The sequence below is a fragment of the Salmo salar genome, chromosome 18 (assembly GCF_965601325.2).
Source record: "Salmo salar chromosome 18, fSalSal1, whole genome shotgun sequence".
NCBI classification, from domain to species: domain Eukaryota; kingdom Metazoa; phylum Chordata; class Actinopteri; order Salmoniformes; family Salmonidae; genus Salmo; species Salmo salar.
This window is the reverse complement of record NC_138308.1, coordinates 92,846,161-92,858,359: the sequence shown is the minus strand read 5'-3', so window position 1 is coordinate 92,858,359 and position 12,199 is coordinate 92,846,161. Positions and strand designations below refer to the sequence as shown.

The following is a 12,199-nucleotide window of genomic DNA, read 5'->3' as shown; positions in this document are numbered from 1 at the left end:
CATGTCAACCGCTGTTTAAAATCAATTTTTATGCCATTTTTCTCGTAAAAAAACGATAATATTCCGACCGGGAATCTGCGTTTAGGTAAACAGAGGAAAGAAAACAAAGCATTCTGTCGACGCGGGCACGCGCCTGAGTCTCACAGTACTGTAACCAGCCACTACCCAAACGCGCTACTTTGTTTCAACCAGAGCCTGCAAAGCCACGATTCAGCTTTTTGCCGCCTTCTGAGAGCCCATGTGAGCCGTAGGAAGTGTCACGTAACAGCAGAGATCCTCTGTAATGGATAGAGATGGCAAAGAAGGCCAAGAAATGGTCAGACAGGGTACTTCCTGTACAGAATCTTCTCAGGTTTTGGCCTGCCAAATGAGTTCTGTTATACTCAGACACCATTCAAACAGTTTTAGAAACTTTAGGGTGTTTTCTATCCAAAGCCAATAATTATATGCATATTCTAGTTACTGGGCAGGAGTAATAATCAGATTAAATCGGGTACGTTTTTTATCCGGCTGTGAAAATACTGCCCCCTAGCCCTAACAGAAAATACCTTAAGTGCTAAGAATAACAAATGATTAAAGAGCAGCAGTAAATAACAATAGCGGGTCTATATACAGGGGGCACCGGTACAGAGTCAATGTGCGGGGGGCACCGGTGTCGAGGTAATTATGTACATGTTGGTAGAGTTATTAAAGTGGCTATGCATAGATAATAACAGAGAGTAGCAGCAGCATAGAAGAGGGGAGGGGGAGGAATGCAAATAGTCTGGGTAGCCATTTGATTAGATGTTTAGGAGACTTATGGCTTGGGGATAGAAGCTGTTTAGAAGCCTCTTGGACCTAGACTTGGCGCTCCGGTACCGCTTGCCGTGCGGTAGCAGAGAGAACAGTCTATGACTTGGGTGGCTGGAGTCTTTGGCAGTTTTTAGGGCCTTCCTCTGACATCGCCTGGTATAGAGGTCCTGGATGGCAGGAAGCTTGGCCCCGGTGATGTACTGGGTCGTACGCACTACCTTCTGTAGTGCCTTGCGGTCGGATGCCGAGCAATTGCCATACCAGGCAGTGATGCAACCAGTCAGGAGGCTCTCGATGGTGCAGCTGTAAAACCTTTTGATAATCTGAGGACCCATGCCAAATCTTTTCAGTCTCCTGAGGTGGAATAGGTTTTGTCACGCGCTCTTCACGACTGTCTTGGTGTGCTTGGACCATGTTAGTTTGCTGGTGATGTGGACGCCGAGGAACTTGAAGCTCTCAACCTGCTCCACTACAGCCCCGTCGATGAGAATGGGGGCGTGCTCGGTCCTTCTCAATCTATTATCATACTGGTGAATCACCTCTAATACTATGAGATGTGTTGTTTTCTTGGGATGTTTCAACGTGTGTGTTTTTTAAATCGTGTGTGCGTAGGTTACCACTACATCAGCCTGAAGAACGAGATGAACCAACCTCTGATGCTGCCCTCCCTCCTGGTCTATACCGAGGCTCAAGACTATGTTCCTAATGAACACCAGGGTAAGAAACAACACTACCCATAACCCTTTAGGACTACACTACCCATAACCATTTAGGACTACACTACCCATAACCATTTAGGACTACACTACCCATAACCCTTTAGGACTACACTACCCATAACCCTTTAGGACTACACTACCCATAACCCTTTAGGACTACACTACCCATAACCCTTTAGGACTACACTACCCATAACCCTTTAGGACTACACTACCCATAGCCCTTTAGGACAACACTACCCACAACCCTCTAGGACTACAATACCCATAACCCTCTAGGACTACACTACCCATAACCCCCAAGGAGTATACTATCCATAACCCTCTAGGACTACATTCTTAAGGGACACCAGGGTGAACGCACACTACCCATAACCCCCTGGGACTGCACTACCCATAACCCCCTGGGGCGGCACTACCCATAACTACCCTGGGACTCCAATACCCATAACTACCCTGGGACTGCACGACCCATAACTGCCCTGGGACTGCACTACCCGTAACCCCAGTGGACGGCACTACCCGTAACCCCAGAGGACGGCACTACCCGTAACCCCAGAGGACGGCACTACCCGTAACCCCAGAGGACGGCACTACCCGTAAAGAACACCAAGGATGTTTTCATTACGCCGATTCGGTTGCAAAATATTTTCTTTTGCAGAACGTTTTGCAACAGAAAGTTTCTATTGGACAAGTTCGGGTTGGTCCCTCTCCGTTTTCATTCCGTTTGGTAATGAAATGGTGATCAGTTAGCGGTTTCCGTTGAAAGATGTAATGAATACGCCCCTACATTTTTACTGGGAGAACTCGTTCACGTTAGCTGAACTCTGACATCACCTACTAAGGAAATTACTTTCATGACATCCTTTTCTGCACTTAAATGCAACAACAAATGTGTGTACCAGGCACATTGCTCCTTGTGTGTTACAGAGTATGCTGAGGCCTTAACCTACCCCATGAAACATGTGTTACAGAGTATGCTGAGGCCTTAACCTACCCCATGAAACATGTGTTACAGAGTATGCTGAGGCCTTAACCAACCCCATGAAACATGTGTTACAGAGTATGCTGAGGCCTTAACCAACCCCATGAAACATGTGTTACAGAGTATGCTGAGGCCTTAACCAACCCCATGAAACATGTGTTACAGAGTATGCTGAGGCCTTAACCTACCCCATGAAACATGTGTTACAGAGTATGCTGAGGCCTTAACCAACCCCATGAAACATGTGTTACAGAGTATGCTGAGGCCTTAACCAACCCCATGAAACATGTGTTACAGAGTATGCTGAGGCCTTAACCAACCCCATGAAACATGTGTTACAGAGTATGCTGAGGCCTTAACCTACCCCATGAAACATGTGTTACAGAGTATGCTGAGGCCTTAACCTACCCCATGAAACATGTGTTACAGAGTATGCTGAGGCCTTAACCTACCCCATGAAACATGTGTTACAGAGTATGCTGAGGCCTTAACCTACCCCATGAAACATGTGTTACAGAGTATGCTGAGGCCTTAACCTACCCCATGAAACATGTGTTACAGAGTATGCTGAGGCCTTAACCAACCCCATGAAACATGTGTTACAGAGTATGCTGAGGCCTTAACCTACCCCATGAAACATGTGTTACAGAGTATGCTGAGGCCTTAACCTACCCCATGAAACATGTGTTACAGAGTATGCTGAGGCCTTAACCTACCCCATGAAACATGTGTTACAGAGTATGCTGAGGCCTTAACCTACCCCATGAAACATGTGTTACAGAGTATGCTGAGGCCTTAACCTACCCCATGAAACATGTGTTACAGAGTATGCTGAGGCCTTAACCAACCCCATGAAACATGTGTTACAGAGTATGCTGAGGCCTTAACCTACCCCATGAAACATGTGTTACAGAGTATGCTGAGGCCTTAACCTACCCCATGAAACATGTGTTACAGAGTATGCTGAGGCCTTAACCAACCCCATGAAACATGTGTTACAGAGTATGCTGAGGCCTTAACCTACCCCATGAAACATGTGTTACAGAGTATGCTGAGGCCTTAACCAACCCCATGAAACATGTGTTACAGAGTATGCTGAGGCCTTAACCAACCCCATGAAACATGTGTTACAGAGTATGCTGAGGCCTTAACCAACCCCATGAAACATGTGTTACAGAGTATGCTGAGGCCTTAACCTACCCCATGAAACATGTGTTACAGAGTATGCTGAGGCCTTAACCAACCCCATGAAACATGTGTTACAGAGTATGCTGAGGCCTTAACCTACCCCATGAAACATGTGTTACAGAGTATGCTGAGGCCTTAACCTACCCCATGAAACATGTGTTACAGAGTATGCTGAGGCCTTAACCAACCCCATGAAACATGTGTTACAGAGTATGCTGAGGCCTTAACCAACCCCATGAAACATGTGTTACAGAGTATGCTGAGGCCTTAACCAACCCCATGAAACATGTGTTACAGAGTATGCTGAGGCCTTAACCAACCCCATGAAACATTACAGTCTCCTGGTCCAGAGAGACAGACAGCTGGCTTCTCTAATGGAGGACAACAGTGAGGTGAGGACACGCACACAGACGCTCACACACTGATAGGCAGAGAGACAGCTAGCTGCTCTGATGAAGGCCCAGCAGTAAGGGTGCCATTACTATGAACGCCGGCCCGCCACTGCATGAGTTACAAGTTAAAGAGGTCAACCAGATTGCATGAGTACACGTTCGTTTCCTTATCATGTAAGCGGTCTGGGAATAAGTCTAGAACGCCATCCATTATAATGCTTAGGTTATGTTGACCTGGCTACCGTCTCACTCTGGTGTGTGTCTGTGTGTGTCTGTGTGTCTGTGTGTGTGTGTGTGTGGTGTGTGTGTGTGTGTGTGTGTGTGTGTGTGTGTGTGTGTGTGTGTGTAGAATGTTTTTGAGCAGCCAAAGGAGGGAGGGCAGGATTTGGAGGGTGACGCCCCCCTTGTGAAGATCCCCTTCCCCCTCCATCCCGTCCCCGCCCCCGTCGATGACATCGTTGACTTCACCAGCTCACCTGGTCCAGGTAGGGCTACGTTGTTACAGAGGAGGCTGGTGGGAGGAGGTGTTACGAGGACGGAAAGGTATCGACCCCATCAGACGGATGCCGTCCCGTTGATTCCATTCCAGCTATTATAACGAGCATGTTGTCCTATGTCTCCGCCCGCCAGCCACTTCAATTCAATGCCATCTCTTCAGACATTATTTCCCTTCACAATTGTATCCTGTTGGTCATCGTTAAATGTGTATTATTGTGAAGCTATCAAGTGTGAAGCGTTATCGTGCTGTAATATACATACCAGTCATGTTATCGTGCTGTGTAATATACATACCAGTCATGTTATCGTGCTGTGTAATATACATACCAGTCATGTTATCGTGCTGTGTAATATACATACCAGTCATGTTATCGTGCTGTAATATACATACCAGTCATGTTATCGTGCTGTAATATACATACCAGTCATGTTATCGTGCTGTGTAATATACATACCAGTCATGTTATCGTGCTGTGTAATATACATACCAGTCATGTTATCGTGCTGTGTAATATACATACCAGTCATGTTATCGTGCTGTGTAATATACATACCAGTCATGTTATCGTGCTGTAATATACATACCAGTCATGTTATCGTGCTGTAATATACATACCAGTCATGTTATCGTGCTGTGTAATATACATACCAGTCATGTTATCGTGCTGTGTAATATACATACCAGTCATGTTATCGTGCTGTGTAATATACATACCAGTCATGTTATCGTGCTGTGTAATATACATACCAGTCATGTTATCGTACTGTAATATACATACCAGTCATGTTATCGTGCTGTGTAATATACATACCAGTCATGTTATCGTGCTGTGTAATATACATACCAGTCATGTTATCGTGCTGTGTAATATACATACCAGTCATGTTATCGTGCTGTGTAATATACATACCAGTCATGTTATCGTGCTGTGTAATATACATACCAGTCATGTTATCGTGCTGTGTAATATACATACCAGTCATGTTATCGTGCTGTGTAATATACATACCAGTCATGTTATCGTGCTGTGTAATATACATACCAGTCATGTTATCGTGCTGTGTAATATACATACCAGTCATGTTATCGTGCTGTGTAATATACATACCAGTCATGTTATCGTGCTGTGTAATATACATACCAGTCATGTTATCGTGCTGTGTAATATACATACCAGTCATGTTATCGTGCTGTGTAATATACATACCAGTCATGTTATCGTGCTGTGTAATATACATACCAGTCATGTTATCGTGCTGTGTAATATACATACCAGTCATGTTATCGTGCTGTGTAATATACATACCAGTCATGTTATCGTGCTGTAATATACATACCAGTCATGTTATCGTGCTGTGTAATATACATACCAGTCATGTTATCGTGCTGTGTAATATACATACCAGTCATGTTATCGTGCTGTAATATACATACCAGTCATGTTATCGTGCTGTGTAATATACATACCAGTCATGTTATCGTGCTGTGTAATATACATACCAGTCATGTTATCGTGCTGTGTAATATACATACCAGTCATGTTATCGTGCTGTGTAATATACATACCAGTCATGTTATCGTGCTGTGTAATATACATACCAGTCATGTTATCGTGCTGTGTAATATACATACCAGTCATGTTATCGTGCTGTGTAATATACATACCAGTCATGTTATCGTGCTGTGTAATATACATACCAGTCATGTTATCGTGCTGTGTAATATACATACCAGTCATGTTATCGTGCTGTGTAATATACATACCAGTCATGTTATCGTGCTGTGTAATATACATACCAGTCATGTTATCGTGCTGTGTAATATACATACCAGTCATGTTATCGTGCTGTGTAATATACATACCAGTCATGTTATCGTGCTGTGTAATATACATACCAGTCATGTTATCGTGCTGTGTAATATACATACCAGTCATGTTATCGTGCTGTGTAATATACATACCAGTCATGTTATCGTGCTGTGTAATATACATACCAGTCATGTTATCGTGCTGTAATATACATACCAGTCATGTTATCGTGCTGTAATATACATACCAGTCATGTTATCGTGCTGTAATATACATACCAGTCATGTTATGTCCCTGTCTCCAAGTTTCAGGCCAGAAAGAGGATCTTATTGCGATAGTCCTGACAAGTAAGTACTCCCCTTTCCTCTCATCTACCTTACATTACACCACGGAACTCACTATCGCCATCTTGTGGTGGGAGGCCAAATCAATCGGATAATTCCACTGTTTCTTTCTCTCTTCCTCTCTCCCTCTTCCCCCATTTCTCTCCCCCTTCTCTCAGATCTCCAGGCTCAGTCTATTGAAGAGCTGAAACAGCAGAAGTCATATCTGAAGCTGTTAAACAAACAGTGTAAAGAACTCCAAGAGCTCCGTAAGAAACACCTGAAGAAGGTTAGACTGCCAGTCACTGTCACATCCGTCTCTCATTGGAAACAGTAACTAGCAGAGATCTTACCAATAAACAACAATAATATATTTATTCATCGGTAACAAATACTGCTTGTGATTATTGAACATTTTGACACGTGCGTGTGCGCGTGCGTGCGTGTGTGTGTGTGTTAACAGGTATGGTCCCTGAGTAAGGAGCAGAAGAGTCGCTTTAGCCAGCTCCACTCTGACACACAGAAACAACGCAGTCAGATGGAGAAACACTTGAAATCCAGCATGAAGAAGAAGTAAGATGGAGGGATGAAGAGGAGGAAGAGATTCCAAACAATCCATTAACTCAGGGCTGTATTCATTGGCTATTTGTAGCAAATCGTTTCGCAACCGTTTACTCCAAATAGGAAGAGTTACTATTGGACAAAATGTAGGTCGGTCCCTGACCGTTTGGTTCCGTTTGGTTCCGTTTGGTTCTAGTGAATACAGCCCTGTCCATTCAGAACTACAGCAAGTATCTAGAGACCTGGGAGTTGGTTCCTAGTGATAAAAGAGGGAGAGACACAGTGTGTGTGTGTGTGTGTGTGTGTGTGTGTGTGTGTGTGTGTGTGTGTGTGTGTGTGTGTGTGTCAGTGAGTCAGCAGAGCCGGTGCAGAGGCAGCTGACCGCGTTGGAGGTGCAGCTACAGAAACAGACAGTGCAGCTCAGGGAGTGGCAGATGGACGAGCTCCTCAAACTACGACAACAACAACACTCACTGGAGAGAAAGAAGAGACACACACACCTACAGGAGGTACACACACACACACACACACACACACACACCCCTACAGGAGGTACACACACACACACACACACACACACCCCTACAGGAGGTACACACACACACACACACACACACACACACACACACACACACCTACAGGAGGTACACACACACACACACACACCTACAGGAGGTACACACACACACCCCTACAGGAGGTACACACACACACACCTACAGGAGGTACACACACACACACACACACACACACACACACACACACACCTACAGGAGGTACACACACACACACACACACACACACCTACAGGAGGTACACACACACACACACACTCACACACACACACACACACACACACACACACACACACACACACACACACACACACACACACACACACACACACACACACACACACCTACAGGAGGTACACACACACACACACACACACACACACACACACACACACACACACACACACACACACACACACACACCTACAGGAGGTACACACACACACACACACACACACACACCTACAGGAGGTACACACACACACACACACACACACACACACACACACACACACACACACACACACACACACACACACCTACAGGAGGTACACACACACACACACACACACACCTACAGGAGGTACACACACACACACACCTACAGGAGGTACACACACACACACACCTACAGGAGGTACACACACACCTACAGGAGGTACACACACACACACACCTACAGGAGGTACACACACACACACACCTACAGGAGGTACACACACACACACACCTACAGGAGGTACACACACACACACCTACAGGAGGTACACACACACACCTACAGGAGGTACACACACACACACACACACACACACCTACAGGAGGTACACACACACACACACCTACAGGAGGTACACACACACACCTACAGGAGGTACACACACACACAGGAGGTACACACACACACCTACAGGAGGTACACACACACACCTACAGGAGGTACACACACACACACACACACACACACACACACACACACCCCTACAGGAGGTATACACACACACACACACACACACACACACACACACACACACACACACACACACACACACACACCTACAGGAGGTACACACACACACACACACACACACACACACCTACAGGAGGTACACACACACACCCCTACAGGAGGTACACACACACACACCTACAGGAGGTACACACACACACACACACACACCACACACACACACACACACACACACACACACACACACACACACACACACACACCTACAGGAGGTACACACACACACACACCTACAGGAGGTACACACACACACACCTACAGGAGGTACACACACACACACACACTCACACACACACACACACACACACACACACACACACACCTACAGGAGGTACACACACACACACACACACACACACACACACACACACACACACACACACCTACAGGAGGTACACACACACACACACACACACACACACACACACACACACACCACACACACACACACACACACACACACACCTACAGGAGGTACACACACACACACACACACACACACACCTACAGGAGGTACACACACACACACACACACACACACACACACACACACACACACACACACACACCCCTACAGGAGGTACACACACACACACACACACACACACACACACACACACACACACACCTACAGGAGGTACACACACACACACACACACACACACACACACACACACACACACACACACACACCTACAGGAGGTACACACACACACACACACACACACACACACACCTACAGGAGGTACACACACACACACACACACACACCTACAGGAGGTACACACACACACACACCTACAGGAGGTACACACACACACACACCTACAGGAGGTACACACACACACACACCTACAGGAGGTACACACACACCTACAGGAGGTACACACACACACACACCTACAGGAGGTACACACACACACACACCTACAGGAGGTACACACACACACACACCTACAGGAGGTACACACACACACACCTACAGGAGGTACACACACACACCTACAGGAGGTACACACACACACACACACACCTACAGGAGGTACACACACACACACACCTACAGGAGGTACACACACACACCTACAGGAGGTACACACACACACAGGAGGTACACACACACACCTACAGGAGGTACACACACACACCTACAGGAGGTACACACACACACACACACACACACACACACACACACACACACCCCTACAGGAGGTATACACACACACACACACACACACAACACACACACACACACACACACACACACACACACCTACAGGAGGTACACACACACACACACACACACACACACACCTACAGGAGGTACACACACACACCCCTACAGGAGGTACACACACACACACCTACAGGAGGTACACACACACACACACACACACACACACACACACACACACACACACACACACACACACACACACACACACACCTACAGGAGGTACACACACACACACACCTACAGGAGGTACACACACACACACCTACAGGAGGTACACACACACACACACACTCACACACACACACACACACACACACACACACACCTACAGGAGGTACACACACACACACACACACACACACACACACACACACACACACACACACACCTACAGGAGGTACACACACACACACACACACACACACACACACACACACACACACACACACACACACACACACACACCTACAGGAGGTACACACACACACACACACACACACACACCTACAGGAGGTACACACACACACACACACACACACACACACACACACACACACACACACACACCCCTACAGGAGGTACACACACACACACACACACACACACACACACACACACACACCTACAGGAGGTACACACACACACACACCTACAGGAGGTACACACACACACACACACACACACACCTACAGGAGGTACACACACACACACACACACCTACAGGAGGTACACACACACACACACACCTACAGGAGGTACACACACACACACACCTACAGGAGGTACACACACACACACACCTACAGGAGGTACACACACACACACACCTACAGGAGGTACACACACACCTACAGGAGGTACACACACACCTACAGGAGGTACACACACACACACACCTACAGGAGGTACACACACACCTACAGGAGGTACACACACACCTACAGGAGGTACACACACACACACACCTACAGGAGGTACACACACACACACACACCTACAGGAGGTACACACACACACCTACAGGAGGTACACACACACACACACACACCTACAGGAGGTACACACACACACACACCTACAGAAGGTACACACACACACCTACAGGAGGTACACACACACACAGGAGGTACACACACACACCTACAGGAGGTACACACACACACCTACAGGAGGTACACACACACACCTACAGGAGGTACACACACACACACACACCTGCAGGAGGTACACACACACACACACACCTACAGGAGGTACACACACACACCTACAGGAGGTACACACACACACACACCTACAGGAGGTACACACACACACACCTACAGGAGGTACACACACACACCTACAGGAGGTACACACACACACACACACACACACACCTACAGGAGGTACACACACACACACACACACACACACCTACAGGAGGTACACACACACCTACAGGAGGTACACACACACACACACCTACAGGAGGTACACACACACACCTACAGGAGGTACACACACACACACACACACCTACAGGAGGTACACACACACACACACCTACAGAAGGTACACACACACACCTACAGGAGGTACACACACACACAGGAGGTACACACACACACCTACAGGAGGTACACACACACACCTACAGGAGGTACACACACACACCTACAGGAGGTACACACACACACACACACCTGCAGGAGGTACACACACACCTGCAGGAGGTACACACACACACCTACAGGAGGTACACACACACACCTACAGGAGGTACACACACACACACCTACAGGAGGTACACACACACACCTACAGGAGGTACACACACACACACACACACACCTACAGGAGGTACACACACACACACACCTACAGGAGGTACACACACACATACACACACCTACCGGATGTACACACACACATACACACACCTACAGGAGGTACACACACACACACACACACACACCTACGAGAGGTACACACACACCTACCAGATGTACACACACACCTACGAGTGGTCACACTCTCTCAGCCCTCCTCCTATGTGCTCCAGCTGTCTCAGAAACTCGAGGAGACGGCCCAGGAATGCCAGCCGGC

At 47.1% G+C, this 12,199-nt stretch overlaps 1 protein-coding gene across 2 annotated transcripts in view; it reads left to right on the top strand.

Annotated features, from left to right (window-relative positions):
* Nucleotides 1–12,199, top strand: part of LOC106578106 (1-phosphatidylinositol 4,5-bisphosphate phosphodiesterase beta-3-like) — a 101,806-nt gene that overhangs the window by 79,332 nt on the left and 10,275 nt on the right. Inside the window, exons 22-29 of one of the 2 annotated variants that reach the window (XM_045700505.2) lie at nt 1,405–1,509; nt 3,982–4,076; nt 4,426–4,561; nt 6,697–6,732; nt 6,888–6,997; nt 7,172–7,281; nt 7,619–7,778; nt 12,156–12,199. The exon at nt 12,156–12,199 is cut by the window's right edge and continues 33 nt beyond it. In XM_045700505.2, the coding sequence (XP_045556461.1) occupies nt 1,405–1,509; nt 3,982–4,076; nt 4,426–4,561; nt 6,697–6,732; nt 6,888–6,997; nt 7,172–7,281; nt 7,619–7,778; nt 12,156–12,199 (796 nt within the window). Of the gene's footprint in view, nt 1–1,404; nt 1,510–3,981; nt 4,077–4,425; nt 4,562–6,690; nt 6,733–6,887; nt 6,998–7,171; nt 7,282–7,618; nt 7,779–12,155 lie in introns of both variants that reach the window. The other variant, XM_045700504.2, reaches the window with a different exon arrangement.